The 16,192-nt window shown below is 51.7% G+C and overlaps 9 protein-coding genes across 9 annotated transcripts; 7 read left to right on the top strand and 2 right to left on the bottom strand.

Annotated features, from left to right (window-relative positions):
* Positions 1 to 831: 831 nt before the first annotated feature.
* On the top strand, positions 832 to 2,170 carry N7539_001318 (uncharacterized protein; the record flags this gene model as incomplete). The annotated part of the gene is made up of 4 exons (XM_056930921.1): positions 832 to 897; positions 1,109 to 1,294; positions 1,376 to 1,678; positions 1,793 to 2,170. The coding sequence occupies 4 exons, from the start codon at positions 832 to 834 to the stop codon at positions 2,168 to 2,170; spliced, it is 933 nt and encodes a 310-aa protein (XP_056792952.1).
* Positions 2,171 to 2,903: 733 nt separating this feature from the next.
* Positions 2,904 to 5,360, top strand: N7539_001317 (tRNA methyltransferase RSM22; the record flags this gene model as incomplete). The annotated part of the gene is made up of 1 exon (XM_056930920.1): positions 2,904 to 5,360. The coding sequence occupies one exon, from the start codon at positions 2,904 to 2,906 to the stop codon at positions 5,358 to 5,360; it is 2,457 nt and encodes an 818-aa protein (XP_056792951.1).
* A 506-nt stretch (positions 5,361 to 5,866) lies between these two features.
* On the bottom strand, positions 5,867 to 6,473 carry N7539_001316 (DASH complex subunit SPC19; the record flags this gene model as incomplete). The annotated part of the gene is made up of 2 exons (XM_056930919.1): positions 5,867 to 6,277; positions 6,342 to 6,473. The coding sequence occupies 2 exons, from the start codon at positions 6,471 to 6,473 to the stop codon at positions 5,867 to 5,869; spliced, it is 543 nt and encodes a 180-aa protein (XP_056792950.1).
* Positions 6,474 to 6,758: 285 nt separating this feature from the next.
* N7539_001315 (F1F0 ATP synthase subunit i) lies at positions 6,759 to 7,318 on the top strand (the record flags this gene model as incomplete). The annotated part of the gene is made up of 4 exons (XM_056930918.1): positions 6,759 to 6,795; positions 6,887 to 6,916; positions 7,056 to 7,106; positions 7,260 to 7,318. 4 exons carry the CDS (start codon positions 6,759 to 6,761, stop codon positions 7,316 to 7,318), a joined length of 177 nt encoding a protein of 58 aa, XP_056792949.1.
* A 1,657-nt stretch (positions 7,319 to 8,975) lies between these two features.
* Positions 8,976 to 9,301, top strand: N7539_001314 (uncharacterized protein; the record flags this gene model as incomplete). The annotated part of the gene is made up of 2 exons (XM_056930917.1): positions 8,976 to 9,157; positions 9,226 to 9,301. 2 exons carry the CDS (start codon positions 8,976 to 8,978, stop codon positions 9,299 to 9,301), a joined length of 258 nt encoding a protein of 85 aa, XP_056792948.1.
* A 651-nt stretch (positions 9,302 to 9,952) lies between these two features.
* Positions 9,953 to 10,756, top strand: N7539_001313 (uncharacterized protein; the record flags this gene model as incomplete). Its single annotated transcript, XM_056930916.1, has 2 exons — positions 9,953 to 10,048; positions 10,139 to 10,756. The coding sequence occupies 2 exons, from the start codon at positions 9,953 to 9,955 to the stop codon at positions 10,754 to 10,756; spliced, it is 714 nt and encodes a 237-aa protein (XP_056792947.1).
* A 1,946-nt stretch (positions 10,757 to 12,702) lies between these two features.
* N7539_001312 (uncharacterized protein) lies at positions 12,703 to 13,283 on the top strand (the record flags this gene model as incomplete). Its single annotated transcript, XM_056930915.1, has 2 exons — positions 12,703 to 12,884; positions 12,998 to 13,283. Coding segments are annotated over 2 exons (468 nt in total), but the record flags the coding sequence as incomplete, so codon positions are not given.
* Positions 13,284 to 13,299: 16 nt separating this feature from the next.
* Positions 13,300 to 13,895, top strand: N7539_001311 (uncharacterized protein; the record flags this gene model as incomplete). The annotated part of the gene is made up of 3 exons (XM_056930914.1): positions 13,300 to 13,516; positions 13,542 to 13,725; positions 13,856 to 13,895. 3 exons carry the CDS (start codon positions 13,300 to 13,302, stop codon positions 13,893 to 13,895), a joined length of 441 nt encoding a protein of 146 aa, XP_056792945.1.
* Positions 13,896 to 14,544: 649 nt separating this feature from the next.
* On the bottom strand, positions 14,545 to 14,767 carry N7539_001310 (uncharacterized protein; the record flags this gene model as incomplete). The annotated part of the gene is made up of 2 exons (XM_056930913.1): positions 14,545 to 14,623; positions 14,667 to 14,767. The coding sequence occupies 2 exons, from the start codon at positions 14,765 to 14,767 to the stop codon at positions 14,545 to 14,547; spliced, it is 180 nt and encodes a 59-aa protein (XP_056792944.1).
* Positions 14,768 to 16,192: the final 1,425 nt, after the last annotated feature.

The following is a 16,192-nucleotide window of genomic DNA, read 5'->3' as shown; positions in this document are numbered from 1 at the left end:
CCAATCAACTGCCTTTGGGAGTCCCAGGGCTCCACTCGACTGGCTAATCCGACAGGAGACAGTGCGCAACACTCTAAAAGACCTCGAGCCCGTTGCTAGCCCCGAAGAGGCTTAGCTCCATGCGATCCATGACGAAGTGACGAACCTCCGCCGACGACGTTGCACTTGCTCGTTGGACAGAATCTTACTCATCCGAGGACACCAGGCTGAACTTTACAGTTACCGAGTGGACTGGCGGTCGAGCAGGACTAGCCCCGAGCGACAGTGACGTGGATTGAAACGAGGCCGGAGTCAAGAAATTCTCCCCTTCGACCGTGGTGTGAGCCAGACCTTGGAAATCTGCCTGCCTACTACGGTATGAGATCTTCGTGAGACGTGGATCGGTCGTGACCCAACAAGCCCGCCCAAAGGTAGTGAGCAAGCCCTACCAAAAACCCTATTACGACTCGACCGTCCATCTGCTCGTCCAGGCCCCTTGCACACAGGCCTACACAAGTACACCTTACACAGCACTCCTGATTCTGGAGTACCCGCTCGCTGACCGAGACCACACCGGCACCTCTGGTCGCTGACCCCTGCCTCAGGCTCGAGTCTCAACGTGGACACTGGAAGTGGACGCAGTGGACGGTAGAGACGGGCTGTCGGGTTTACCCACCTTGAAGTAAATGAGCAGCCCGACGTACTTGTCCCCGTCAAGACTGTGATTCTCATTGCAGACAGACACCGTCTGTCGGGCACGAGGGCCAAATCATTCAGTTACCTACCATTATCTCCCTTCCACTGGGTGCGGTATAGACTACGAGCCTGCACCGTCCAGCTCCCGTACCGACGATGGCGACTTGGGCATATCCCCCGCTCCCGACCGAGCAATTAAATCAGCAGGCCGATAACGCTCTGGTACGTCAACGAAAGTGGTGCTCCCTTTTCCCCCACGACTCCCACGGCGATGATGCAGGTGGTGGAACCAGTTCCCCAGTGCGATGTGGACTGCACCTTCCCTGACTCCTCCTCAGCCCTGACCGCAGGGGTAGAGGGTGAAAGCACAGGTCATAGTGGGTCTGGAGCGATTCTTCGTCCGATTGATGGCTCATCCACCCCGAATTTTTAGGCTCAGGAGCTCGAGTGGCTGTTGCAGTCTCTCCAAGAATCGCTAGTCTCCTTAAAGGAAGGCCTGCATGAGTGCGCCACATTACTGGCCCCGCAAGAACCGGGATCGACTTTGGTCTTATCGTCACTACGATCGGAGAGTATCAAAGGCTTCGTCACTCGGATCGGCACCAAAGTCGTCAAAGGGGTAAGTGGTGGTCGCGGGCCTGCAAAGAGGCGCATTCCACACCGTGGCTTGAACTCAACTTTAACCTTCTGGATCGTGCAGGATATTCAACTCCGCCTAGCCTCGTTACCAGCTCCGCGTGGCGCTTCGGGCACCCGCCTCACATTGTCTCAAAGTCCCGGTGCCCCGGAACTGGTGCTGCCGCAGTTGGTCTCGGTTCGCAATCTGGTGAACCAAAGCCTCGACATCGTGGATGTGAGCACCTACACCGGGGACCCGCTCAATGCGGCCTTTATCTTCAGTCAGCTGCATCTTCTAAAGGAAACCATCGGCGAGGCGCGCCAGATGCTGAAAGGGGAGGGTCCCGAGCGAGGCAACTGGTGGGAGGCGAGTGCATCAGATACTGTAAGCTTCCATGGAACACGCGACCCTTGGCCCTCCTCCATACCCAAAGCCGACACATGTGCGCCCCAAAGAAACAAACTGACGAAGAGCTCGGGGGCAACCCCCCGCGTGTAGATGTTTGACCCTCCACCTCCACCGTCCTTATCCTTCCACTTGTCCATTGCCGAGTCAGCCTTAGTGCTGGTAGTACGCACGGTGGAAAGCAGTGCGTCTGCACAGACCGGCGGGCCATTTGCTTCGGACATCTCCTTGACGGGGTTCTCACTTCGAGATCGCATCTTCGGAACTCGGCCTCGCGCCCACGACGAGGTCGGCAACGTGTTCCAATGGCGCGGTGAGGAAGTGCATGTCAAAGAGAAGATTCGAGTGGAAAGTCAAGATCCCAGCTTGATGGCCGTAATGGCCAAGCTCACTGCACTGGAACACGAGGTCATGCGCTGGGTGTTGGCGCTGCGGGTTCTCATGGGACAGGAGGAGACGGAGAGCGACTGAACCGATGCATCTAGCAGGGCTATGCCGGTCGTTCTTGATCCTGTCTCTGAAACATATAATCACCCGGATACATACGAAGAATACCACGCTTCATACTTCCAACTGCCGTTTCTTTTTACAGGCGACTCCTACAAGACGAGCAAATATCAAGTCCTGCGGCTCGAACACATTCTGTCTCCTTCCTCGTCGCAGAGACGATCGATTGGTATGACCAAAACGCCGCAACTGTGTCGTTTTAGAGATCACCAATATCACAAGATCTTCAAAGCTTGACCAAACCTCCATGGCATTCTCCATCACTTACAGTGAACTCCTTTGAGATCTATGTGTACTATAAATTTGCCCAGTGAGGCGCGTGAAAACTTCGAACGAGTCTATGGAGTTCCCCCATTGTAGTAGAATCCCGCGTAGGTACTAGCTTAGACGAACCTTGCTTCTGGGACTATTCAACAAGATTCTGGATATGAGGTACTGGTATTCTCTTAATTGTACTTCGAAAGTTCAATCTATCTACGCCAAGCCAGATGCCCCGGTGTTGAAAATCAAACCAATCAGAGCTCTTAGACTTCGGACCACATGCGGGCTTGGCAACAATTTTGCGGAGCTTCCTGGGGGATTGGCCGGCACTTGTTTCCGTCTCTTTTCGCCTTTTTCTTTCAGACTCCAGACAAAGTTGTTTGAAAAGGCCTGTCATCAGCTTGAGTTCCAGATGCTCGCCAGGCCTTCAAACACCATGAGGGCCGCCGGTTCAAACGCTCGAGGGCTTCTGTGGCTGTCAGTTTCCCGCGCTGCTGGCTTGCGACGGGTCTCGGGCGCCGCAAGCTCAATCACGCAACAAGCTTCGGTCGCGAGGTCCCAACGACCATCACCAAGGCTCTCAAATCTCACAGCGAATACCACTCCCTCTCAGCTGCCGTCATCATGGGTCTCAACACAGAGGTTTTCCTCCACTGCTGCGGCGCCCTCAGATTCACCGTCGGAGACTGACCCGGTCGAGGCGATCAATATTCTGATCGAGCGAATCAACGAGAACGACGATGCTATGGCACAACTAATGCAGGACTTGGAATTAATAGAGGGTGACGAGGTTGTTGAGGGATCTGAAGATCCATTCGATGGCCAGGAATATACTCCAGAGGTATGGGTGGAGATGGTTCGACAGCAGTTCGGCGATGCGATCCCAGATGGCGTTCTGAACGAGGAAGAAATGCAACTATTCATCCGGCTTTACGGACAACCTGTTATCCAGGAACTGAACGAAGAGACAGCGGAGGTTGAAAGTGACAGAGAGCCGGATCGCTTGTTCCGAGAGGACAGGCAAGGTCGGTGGGAGGAGATCGAGTATCAGCAGAACGCCGAAGCCGAGGACGAGCCACCCGTGGTCTACGACATGGACGCAGCCCCCGAAGAGGTAGAGACGATTGCGATGCGGCGCACACGAGAAGTAGCAGAGCAACTGGGAGGAGAAATCATGATGGAGCAATTCGAGAACGAAGCCGTCCCGGACTCGGCGCCACGCGCCCACCCATTGACCCGCGAGGGCAAATTCACAACGGATCCCAGTACAATCCATCTTCCAAAAAATACAGTTACCGGGCCGATCTCCGTCATTCTATCGGGCTTTTCCAATAAGCACATCTCGGACACTGCACGTCGCTTGTTCGGTGGGCCTGGTCTGCCCCATTCTACAACGACGCCGCCTCCACGAGCACAATTACCACAGCTGCCAATTCCACTTCACGCATCGCAACACCACATGGGCGAGATGGAAGCCAATGCTTATATTGCGGCTCTCTACCCGGGCATTTACGCATCGACCTTGAGCGTTTTGGCCGAGGTCCGCAAACGCATGGGAACCGACTGGATCAGGCGGTTGATCTCACAAGAGGGCGGCCCAAATGTCTTGGACGCAAGCGGCGGTGGTGCTGGTATCCTGGCCTGGCGAGACATTGCCCGTGCCGAGTACGAAGTCATGGTTCCCGACCACCCGGAAGGCGGCCCCGTTCCGTACGGGCGATCTACCGTGCTTACGGGGTCGGACGCCCTCCGTTTACGTGCGAGTGCCATGCTTGACAATACCAGCTTCCTTCCACGGTTGCCAGACTACATCCACGCTCGTGAAAAGCCGACTCTTGAGGATCAGCGCGCGGTGCAGAAGCGCAAGCAGTTTGACATTGTCATTGCACCTCACACTCTTCTTGGATTCGACGAAGAGTATCAGCGGAAGGAGCATGTGCAGAACCTCTGGCAACTGTTGAACCCCAACGGTGGTATCCTCATCCTGCTCGAAAAGGGCCGACAGAAGGGCTTCGAGGCCATTGCTGGTGCCCGAGATATGCTTCTCAGACGCCATATCGCCAGCCCGGGATCGACAGAATACGGAAATTCCCTGGACTCGTCCATCGAATCGCCCATTATCATCAAGGAGCCGGGAATGATCATCGCTCCGTGCACAAACCACGCCACTTGTCCCATGCATAACCCCGCGGGTCCGACAAAGGGTCGTCGGGACTACTGTCATTTCGAGCAGCGGTACATTCGTCCGGCCTTCTTGCAACGTATCATGGGTGCCAAGGACCGCAACCACGAGGACGTCAAGTTCAGTTACCTGGCTGTGCAGCGAGGCGTGGACATGCGTCAAGAACAGGGTATCCGTCAAGACGCCGAATCCACAGATAGCGCCTTCGAAGGCTTCGAACACCTGGACGAATCCGGTCATGCGGATTACCACCCTCTTTCATTGCCTCGCGCTGTGTACCCGCCCATCAAACGCCGAGGGCACGTCATTCTCGACCTTTGCACTCCTGCTGGCAAGATTGAGCGATGGACAGTTCCGCGCTCATATAGTCGCCAAGCGTACCGCGATGCTCGAAAGTCCAATTGGGGCGATCTCTGGGCACTAGGCGCCAAGACGCGCATCCCGCGCAAGCTCAATCTCGGCGATAAGCATGGCGAAGGCAAGAAGGAACGTCTTGCTCGACGGGCTGCTGCCAAGGCTGGTTCCCGTGAAATGGCCGAGGAGGGCGACTTCGATCAGCTTGAAGCCGAGCAGGATGATGTAGACGACGAGACTGTGGAGGCACCTGTTCGCAAACGGGGTCAAAAAATCCCAAGCTGGAAGAAGCACGCTGATAAGAAGAAACTTCGACAGAGTGTAAAGCTTCGGGACGCTGCGGAGGATGCGCTGTAATTGCGTCGTGTTCACTGTTCATGTCGTCAGCCTCTCTTTGGAGCGTGGAAAACGAACATCATCTTGGCTACATTGTCTCCCAACATACACATCGGTTGCATATTCGAAATCGTTTCGACGGGGAGGTGTTTATTGTACTACACATCATGTATATTAGGATACCTTTGTCAAATCGCGCCTCTTTTTCTCATGGATCTTTTCGCTCGAATTTTGTTGAAAATTTAAATTATCATTATTCATTCACGTAAGGGTTTGGGGTATCGATATTTGGCATCACAGAAAAGGCAGTTTTGCTGGGATGGATTCAGTGTAAACAACTCGAATGCAGAGGACAGTCGAGAAGAGGGAGAGAGGCCCAAACGCATCGGCTGGAGGGGATGCAATCTCTCTAGAGAGGCGTTTAGATATTCCATGGGATCCTGAAATATGCCGTTGATAGTGGACTTCCCGTGCAGTTTCGGGAATTATATGTGTAGGGAAGTGTCTAGTTTCCGCTTGTACTTTCTTCATTGAGCAGCCATGCTCTTCCTCAACTGACGCTCCCTCTGCCTGCTTTGCAGCTCGAGTCGATCAACAGCATACTTCAAGCGCTCCTTTTTCTGTATCAGGCGGCGCAGCTCCAGAGCTCGTGTGGCAGTATTGCTGGATGTCGCATCACTAGCTGATCTCGGCAGACGATTCCTCGCCGCAGAACTTCCTTGGGCGTGAGAGCGCGTAGTTGAAGGTCTGCTATCCGAGTTAGATGAGAGCCGGCCCTCTTGCAGATCGCATTGCGCCTTAAGACTTTGTTCGCGACGGGCTAGTTTTTCCACGTGGTTGGACGAGATCGAGAGCAAGTGTGCAATGCTTGGTTTGATCTCGTCGAGGAGTGATTGTTGTGCTTCGCGTAGCGTTGGCTCGGGAAGGAGCTCAAAGTGCTGTTTCGTAGACAATTAGCAGGCGTTCGATCCAGCTTATCGCCAGCCTCGAAATGTGACATACTCGTGTTGTCTGGAGGACTTTGCATAGGCGGGGAAAGTCGTTCACGCCCGAGTCCAAGGTGTTGATAGAATTGTCTAGAAGCTGGAGCGATGACTGCAGAGAAGTCACGGAGGAGGCCAATGATGAGGTCATATTGGTGCCCTCTTTCCTGTGCGACCGCAATACAAATGGACTGCCACCGTCTTTGTCTGGGTAAAAGGCGTCCCTGACTGTTGACGACGATAATCACCGCGAGTCGGGAACCTATGGAGACTTATCGGGTTAAAGCGGCGACGCCGCTTCCCAGAGCGGTATGGCGTGTCGGGCCGGTCAAACTCCAAACCTCACTTCTCCTCTCCCTCGATCATCACCCGATTAATTGACCTGCCAAACCCCGCGAAACTCGAATCTCTCTTGCCTTCGCATCTATTAATCGCCATGTCTCTCCTCGGAAAGAAGTTCCCCGGTCTCTTGGGTACGTCGGATGTTGCGTGATTGGGCCGTCGCCCGTCTTCCACAGGGCGCGCTGTACCGAACCATGTTGGACTAACATGTTGAATCATTAGCTGGCCCCATGACTCCTTTCTTCGCTGCCGGTATGCCTATTCGACCCTCCCTTTCGCTCGGGATTGAAGTGACTTGATCCGACGATCAATGTCACATGATCCTTCGCGGTTCGATCTTCCGCGCTTACAAGACTGGCGCTCTAACATCTGCCTCTTTTCTTTCTCCCAGGTGTCATTGTTCTCTACGGTGTCAACTCTCTGCAGAACGCTCTCTCCAACAGTGAGTTTTCTTCCTGACCTCTTCGGCGTCAATATATCGATACTACGGGGCGCCATAATTTCCCTTATATGCGTGATTTTGCCCGCACTCGGACCATTCAGCATGTCGCAACCATAACCCTTGAGAGCGTTTTCTGACCCTTCGATATCCCAGCTGCCGAGTTCAAGAACGACCCCCGCAACCCCAACGCCAAGGGTGGTAACTCCCACTAAGCTTGCGCAACGATGACGGGCAATTTGAGATGTGTGGAGCCTCAGGTGGCTCAATACTGAGACCATCCAGGCCGTTATGTTGGGACTTTGAACAGGATTAGCCGCGGCTCAATCTTGAGACAGCGAGTCATGAGTCGTTCTTCCTTTTGCGGACATTTAGCCTTCCGTGCAAGCATATAGAAGAGGTCGTTTTTGACGACTCAAAGTCAATCCACACAAGTTGTATAATTATTGATGCTTGAGTATCACTATTCGCGCATAATTATTTCGCTGCTTTACCGGCGGATAATCCTGCAGGGTAGACTTTATCGTCAGAAACCAAGTTTCTATTGATGAAGGTATATTTATTGAGACTACGGAACGTATGCACCCATCGAAGTCCTGGTACGCTAAGCTTGCGTAATGTTGCAGTTGAGACCTTCATCAAGTGTTTGCATCTTACCATGGCTGTTGGGACTTTTGTCGTCCACTTCACCCGAAACAGGGCCTCGTGCTCTGGAATAAACACGCGGCCTCACAGGCACATCTATAATGCACGAGAACCATGGTTTGGAGCGCAATATCTAGACTGCTTCAAGGTCTGAGTCCGCTTGCTCCGGAGCGATTACTTGATACCTGAAAACAATTGGGACCCCGAGCTGGACTTCCAGCCAGTGACGATACTACATACGAATGGAGACTCTAGATATGCGGCCCACGGCCTCCTTGGTTGGAAACGAGGGCTACGAAATAAAGAATTCTTTCGAAGCTGACTCGAGTGTGAATTACAGTGATGAGTCAGCTAAACCTGTGAAGAAAGCAACCATTTCCAGTAAATGCCCGAGGAGTCTCAGTCGAAAGCAAGGCTGTTTGGGCCCGTGTCAAGCTTCGTCTTCAACGTCAACAGCAGCAACGCAGATTCTCCACGTCTACAGTCAGCGCTGTCCACTGGTCCGTCCCGTAGAATACAGGGCTACTTTGTTGTTTCCGTATGTTTCCACGGCTGAAGCGGCCAGTTCTGATCAGTTTAAAGTTCCCATTCCGGCAGCTGTTGTTCCAAGCTGGCCTGTGAGTCTTAATATGTAAAGGCTCCCCGTCCACATGGTAGGGGCGCAAACTTGGCGTTCTATGGAGTCAAGAAAGTCAATCATGATAGGTGCGACATTGTACTTGGAGAAAGAGGATGCACGTAGGCGATACCTGTGGTCTTGCCGACGTATTTTGTGACCTGAACCGTCAACTACTTGATCTGGTTCACCAGCCACAAGAGCCGATCGCCTTCCAGTGAGCTTGGTTGATCATCCCAACGCTTTGGCCAGCCATTGCGTCTCCTCAGAGCCCTGGCAAGCATGGTTTATACTATCAACGTTCCATGAAGAAAGAGAAAATGTTCGACGACATGGGCCTGTAATCAGTCTGACTCAAAATGTTGAACCGACTTGTGGCCGAACGGCGCTGGTAACTGAGGACTTTCCGGACTGTCGTAGTCGCTGAACTTGCGAGCCATGAGGGGAAGCGGGAGATCGGGTTTCCGGAATTTGTCCATTCTTATCGCGCCAGGAACCTCTTGAGGTGAGGTCTTTTGCTCTGATCGTAGGAGTGAAAGTGGTTGAAGTCAACCTCGGAGCCGAAAGATTGCATCCAGTGGATAAGGGGCTGGACGAGCTGAACGAGATAGATGGATGGATGGGATGGATGGGATGGATGGGATGGATGGGATGGATGGGATGGATGGGATGGATGGGATGGATGGGATGGATGGGATGGATGGGATGGATGGGATGGATGGGATGGATGGGATGGATGGGATGGATGGGTTGGATGGGTTGGATGGGTTGGAAGAAAGTTGGAGAGTTCAATGTGAGCCTGAAATCCTTATCCTCCGAAGCTGAAAGGGACGATATGTTCGCCTGACGTGCAGCTTTCAGAAAGGGCAGCAAGACCGGGGACCCATGTAGCCCCATTGCACGTGAAATGGAGATGTCGGAGGAGAAGGTGATATAAGAATCCAGTTGCCAAGGTGACTTAGGTGACAGATTAGATGAGCTTCTTTGTTCTTTCAAAACATGATTTCTCGAACACAACCCTTGTAATCATGTCCCTCTTTTATTTCTTGTCGTTCCGAGGTACACCTAGCGAGTCAGATAAGAAGAGATAGTTACGCGAATCCATCAATAGACTATCATAGCCATGACCGATTGCCTGTCATTGATTCACTAGACCATTTACTGCCTCCATGTACTGAGGCTCAGCACGAGAAGATTTGGTGAACTATTCTTGACCCGTTACGTGTTATCAAAGCCAGCATACCATCAATTTACATGATTTACTTCCATGATGGAAGGCTAAGCATCTTTATTATGTACAGATGGCCCCGAACCTCAAGAGCTGAGTAGGGTTCGACAGAGATATTCGTGCTGCTTCCTGCTCCAGTAATCAATCATTGACTGCCGGCATTTGGAATGGTTCCCTTCCTCGCCTTCCTCATTCAGTCCAACCCTCCTTCCCAAAGAAGATGTATCAACAACAACAATATGACCGAGCTCCATGGTTACAACATGAACTCCTTTTTTGAAATATTCCTTGTCGTGACAATTGACCATCTTTCAGACTTGAGAGCTTCTTCAAGCGCCTGCGAACCATCTACAGATCATCATGACGAAACGTTCAATGCAATTCGAGTCTCCAGAGCGTGCAGCTAAGCGGCCATCGCCCGAAACGTGGTCGGTGCCCGCTCGGATGGTACAGAGCGTGAGTCACCACGAGTTAAAGACCTTCACGCTTCCTTGCCTGTATCTGTTACTCCTGAATCACTAACTAAACAACTTATCCATCACAAAGGCTCCTGCTATTCCAACTTCCAAGTTGATCCTGTTTGCCGGTCAAACCGAGCCCGCGCGCCATCAAAACCCGGTCCGTGCAGCCAAAAAAGCTATGATCATCCAAGCAGCTTCCATGAAGTTGTACGCCGCAGAAGATGTCGTTGCGAACGAGCGCGGCATTGAATTCTTTCGAGAAATGAAGGAGACGAAGAAGGAGTTGAGGGAGATGAGGGAGATGATGGAGTCCCAAAAGAACTTCAACAAGCGCGTGGAGGAGGATATCATACGTCTTCAGAAACGCTTCCTCCAGGAAAGACGAAGGATCATTTCGACCTTCGTCCGGGACTCCAAGTTCCCGCAAAATCAAGTTGAAAGAAGAATGGTTCTCAACGCCCCCGAGAACAAGGAGCTGAAGGCCAGCATGGAGCTGATCAGAGAGCTCAATCAAAAGACTCATGGGGGTAATATACATGAGGATGCTAGGATGGCTCTCGCATTTTTCGAGCCGAGCAATGAGGAGTATAAGGCTATCGAAACACTGTACCAGATGACACCACAGGAGATCACTCTTCTTGGTAAGCATGAAGATCCTTTTAAGGGCTTATGCCAAAACCCTCCGCTAACTCGGAATGGATAGAAGAAACCCGAATGGATCATGCGACGGAGCTCCTCAATGCGATCGCATGGATCAAACTCTCCCGCACTAGATACGACCTCCCCTCGACTTTGATCGAGACACGTGCGCATGTGGTGGAACTTCTGGGAAGGGAGGAGTATGAGCAGGCCGAAACGTACGCGAAAGAGCAACTCTGCTCAAAGTTTCCGACGTGGACACCAGAAAGGGATATGTAGCTTTGGGTGGCGCCCATGGAGAATTAGCTATTGTTAACAAAACACTGGAATGATGCGAACTGGCTTAGTCTTGGCTAGAACATGGAGGATTAGCTATTGTTAATAAATCATTCAGTGAGAAAGTGATCCATGGGACAGGGATGTCTCCTCCGAAAGACAATGAATTCATCTTCTGCCGAGACTGGCCCATTCATGTATTCAGTTACGATCCACGAGGGCACCATGAGGCGTCAGAGTCTTTGAAACTGTTCAAGGAGCACACTCTTTGATATGAAATGAGCAAGAAAGCCCGGCATGAAAGGCAAAACACTGCCTCCTTAGGACCAGGACCCGCGAAAGCAGACAAGGCGAAACATATGGCAGCGGTGAAATTGGATTGCTGAGGCTCATAGCTTCCTGACTGAGAAGGCCCCCGACTCGACTCACATAGGTGTGCTATTTGGGTGTGAAAAAACGAGATGGAACCTTGATGCGAAACTACGGACGAGACTGATGGTTCGCTTCTCGGAGAACCGAACTCGAATTGAATCGAGAAACATTCTTTCCCTCCAGCATCGAGCAAGTCTCGGTCTCCATGAATCAGATCACTGTGTTGACGACTCGAGTCACGCCAACAAAGAGCGCGTTGACAGGCATCTCAGCTTCAACACCCGGCTAGGCCCAAAAGGTCCACCTGATCACCCCGATGGGGATGCGATATCATGCTATACTGCAGGGAGGAAAGTGTCATTTGTGATCACCATTCCGCCTCTCGCCTTCGCAGATTTCGCACTTTCGAAGTCGCCGAGCGCAGGATCTTGACGTGGATCGCTTGTGTCAATATGTAGCAAGGAGCAGAGCCCGCACCGTCACAAAGAGTGACTCCAGCGTTTCGTTCTTTGAGGACTGCCCGCCGTCAATCCGGTGGAAGCAGCAAAGATCATGATCAATTGGCTGTCCAATTGAATGTCAACTCCACACGCAGTTTCACTTTCAGAGGCGGACGGTCTCAGTACGGTCAAGGTTCTGACATCCCGCAATGACCAAGCCTAGACTCAAGAAAAATTCTGCAAGTGACATTCAATCGAAGAACCATGTCCTCGTAAGGCAAGCGTACCTCTGAGGGGTCTCAAGAAGCACACGTAGCTCGGTGTTTCAGAGCCGCCGAGCATAAAGTTAGCGGACCTCAGAGTGGCACCGTCAATGGTCGGTGGCCACTCGTCGCTCGAGAGTGCTGTCAAGTTTCAGGAGCAGAAGACTGTCAACCCACTCAGCCCGAGGTGAAGCCAGTAGGCACCAGGCACAATCAGTCTTCTCGGGACAACATGATCTGTGGGAGACTAATCTGTTTAGCGCACGGAGATCAGCACTCGCGCTGACAAGGTGATCGACTTAGGAGAGCTGCCACGAGTCAATTGACTGCGCATCGCCCGTTCCAACAGATATATGTGAGCGAGGACCCAGCCCCATTAGGTCGTAATTACCTGGCCCCCAAAATTCTGTCCGCCACCACTTATCCCACATTGAGGATTTGTGCAATAGTCATGCAGGCCACAAGATGATCAGCTAGGTACAGAAAGCCTTGAAGAGCTCTCGGGCATAAGGTGCCTACTTGTTTGAATTTGATCAAATACTCACCTATCAGGGTCGTCCAGATGTTTGTTCTTGCGAGCGTGCTCTAAAGACCTTACAACTGCAACGGCGGCCTGCGACTTAGAAAATAGAATCTTCAGCAGACTCTCCACAGCAGACAGAGATTCGACTGCTCGCCGTCTCGCGGAGCCGTCACGGGTCTCCTACGCAATCCTAGCCGCTGTCCTGGCGGAATGGATCGTATTCGCCGGCCTCATTATCGCCATCTTTAGAAGGAAAAGGCAAGGGAAAGATCCGATCCTTGGTAGATCTGTTCTGGTCTCTTGCGTCGTCTACTTCACGTAACTGTATTGCTGAAGCGGTTGGGAATCACGTCTGGACCGACTACAAGCTTCACAAAGACGCTGGCTTTTCGAATACGGAGTGTCTGTTCATATCACTTCCCTAATGCTAGTTCGGACACCCTTGGCCTGGTTGTTAGCTCTCTTCGACTTGCGCAACACCAAGCCGCTGGAGTCAATTTGACCATCATTCTCATTCAGCAATTTGCGTACCTGTTCGCGGCATGCACGAAATTCCATATTCTTTATAGACTGGCTCACATCTTTCAACTACGTCACACAGGCCGATCGCCACTTTCATTGACTCTGTGTCATGCGATCTGCCTCGTCGTGATAGCACTGACATGTGTGCTGGGATGGTCATTATATGTTGCGTATGCATGTGGAGAGGTTTTTTAACAAGAACCCTCGGACTATGCTAGAGGCCTTTCACTGGAGTCAATGTGCCCGTTACTTGGTGCACTGGCTTGCTTCGTCAGCCTTAGGCTGTAATCGTCACAATTCGATCCTACACAAGGGACCTACAAATCAGGGTAAGTACCGCAAAGCTTTCCGATCCATTGACTGGTATCTCATTTCAGCGGGCCTAACATGTATCTTTCCTACTGCAGCGCCCTGCACTCTTGTTCTTGGTGTCGAGTGTTCTATTCTTCGCAGTCAACTTTTTCTGGGCGGTGATCGCAATTGATCGGGGAATTATCTGCTGGCTCAATCATCGCGTACCGTCTAATCGGGCCCAAGTCCTTTGGTTCGACACCATTTTCGAGCTTTTCTGCATTGCCATTGGGTACATCTGCTTTTTGGTATACTCTACACCTCTCGCGCGGGATAAAATGATAGAGTTTCAATACATCGAACTCTCAAGGATAATTATAATAATGGGAAGCAAACCAACAGAAAGTCAGATGAAAACCAACAGAGAGAACCAAGAAGCCTTTATAATCCTATATATTACTCGCCTTTCCCTCCAGGGTCGAAATAGGGATCATCATATCTGCCTCGGGTGGGTAGATTTGGCAGACGGCAAACCGTCATTAATCTCCTCGAACTTCATTATCAAAGAAGACGTACTCGGCACTGTAGTAATACGTTAACCGGTAACTCCAGGTAGTAGCGTTCGGGTAACCGTGATTGATTAACGAGTAAACGGCCGGTCTTGTCGTCGATCATTACGCATACCTAATACGTAGGGAGCCGCCTCCACCTCAGCTACAGTCTTCTCGGTGCGCTTGTCGGCCTGTCTTAGGTGAGTTGAAACCATAATCTCAGGATCTCCATAGCGCGAAGACGAGGAGAGGTGCTAAGGCGATGTTGTCGTGGGAAAAGAGCGTGTCCTCTGGAAGAAGATATAGAAGGAAAGCGCCTTGACTTCCAAGGCATAGTAGGTAAGATTGTCGGCACACGTCAGCAGGGAAGATCATTATTTTAGATCGACTCAATCGAACCTACACCTCATTCGTTCTCATTCTCAGGTCACTTTTTTCTCCATAGAGCCGTGTCAAAAGAAAGGCGAGAAGAGTGATAGCCTAGGGAAGCTCAATCGAGTTGGCGACGATGATTCTGCACCCCGCGAAAACCTGGTCTAGCGCCAAGTCGATCCCGTGTTGAGGGCTTCGTGCCACGACTCGATAGCTTTTAGCCAAACCACACAGCTTGCAGTTTAAACCATGATAGATTCCCAGACCGCGTATCGAAGCAGAGACTTCAGACCAGTAGTACCATCACGAGCTAAGACTGAACTAGTCTTGACTCCTTTAAACGGTCAAGAGTTTTGTCAATGACCTCGCCCATCCCACTCGCGTCGCAGAATTTCGCAGGTCGATAGTGTCAGTCCAACGAGACCGGCTGTAGAAGACGGGACTCTGACTCAGGTCGGAATGCATCTACGCAAGTGACCTGTCGGGGGAGGAATGGGTTCATTTCGGTGGGAAAGCGCTTGTATGTAATGAAGTTGTACGTATGCGGAGCGTTGACCTCGATCGATCATCAGTCCTGGATGAACTCTTCCAGTTTCCAGGGCTAGGACAGACACGCACGATCGGCTCGAAGGCACATCATACACGGCTTGGGCATTCTCACGTCTTTCTTGAAGCGCTAAGTCAACAGGGGCAGGTGTGTTTCCGCCAGGCTCTTTGACTATACGAGGTCTGTCACATATCTACGCTGCATTTGCGGGGACGTACTCGGTTGGAGAAGACAAGTACGAATGTTCTCATAGGTAGCCATAAGTATCTCGTCAGATTCCGCATCGAGAATGACGTTCGCGATAAAGTCTCTTCCTCTTGACGGAAGCCAGTCAAGCAGCTTTTCGGATTCCTTTGTGACTTTGTGCCGACTGAGTCGGTCATGCGTGCAAACTTTAAGATCATTCCAGCCATCTTCGGTCTTCTCGACCTCAGTCTGAGTGAAGCTAAGCTCAGAACAACACGTCCCTTGGGACGGAGAGATTCGACGCGATTGGCGGGGGCGGGTTAAGGAGCGGGGCGGTGGGGGCGAGGGTGGAGATGATTCGTGCTTGCGCTTAGGCATTTTTAAGGTTTGCAGAGGATAAGGATGTATTGTCAACTTCAAGTCAAGAGGTGTTTGAGGATTAGAGCGACACAGCAATTAAGCCTTGGAGACCATAAAATGCGTTCGTGAAAAGACGTGTTGTGAATTGGGCCGTTAGGCGCAAGAACTGTCCCATTAGTCTCAAGAGGGCAAAGCGGTAGAAGAGCTTGGTAGTATGGTGTAAATAGCAAGCGGTGTACCCATATACTTGAAGACGAGAGCAGTGAGTTAGGTAGCTTGAAGAGGTCAGGGCTAAGGATATAGAAGATAGGAGAGATGGCGTAAATGGCGTCTACAGTGTCAATATTGCTATCACTAGAGATCCCTTGATGAAAGCATGGGTGTTGCCTTTCTTCAGAGACTCGTTGGGGATTGTCACCTCCACACTGCAGGATTCCTGCCAAGCCAAGAGGGCCAGGATTTTCGAGTAGTTCGATCCGTAGCTAGAGGGGCCTGCCGACCGAAAAAGGTCATGCAGACTCGTAGGGTCGGCTTTGGCATCGGCGTAGTCATTCAGAAAGTATGAAACGGCGGCTAGGATGTCGGCATAAGTTGTACGATGGTAGCCCGTTTAGGCCGGCCCCACAAAGTCCACTGACTTCTCGTCCATGTGACCCATAGCAAATGTCACCGCTGCCCTGTCGGCCGTGGTTCCCAAAGTCAGGAGCAAAAAGCCCACTGCACCCGTCGGACGAGCAGTCTCCGTGTTCACTAGTGAGAGCGCCATTGATGATAAGCTGCTAGCGAGAATAACAGAC

Source organism: Penicillium diatomitis (genome assembly GCF_028827545.1).
Source record: "Penicillium diatomitis strain IBT 30728 chromosome Unknown utg000002l_segment0_segment0, whole genome shotgun sequence".
NCBI lineage: Eukaryota > Fungi > Ascomycota > Eurotiomycetes > Eurotiales > Aspergillaceae > Penicillium > Penicillium diatomitis.
The sequence above is the reverse complement of the archived record's forward strand: the minus strand, read 5'-3'. Positions and strand labels throughout refer to the sequence as shown.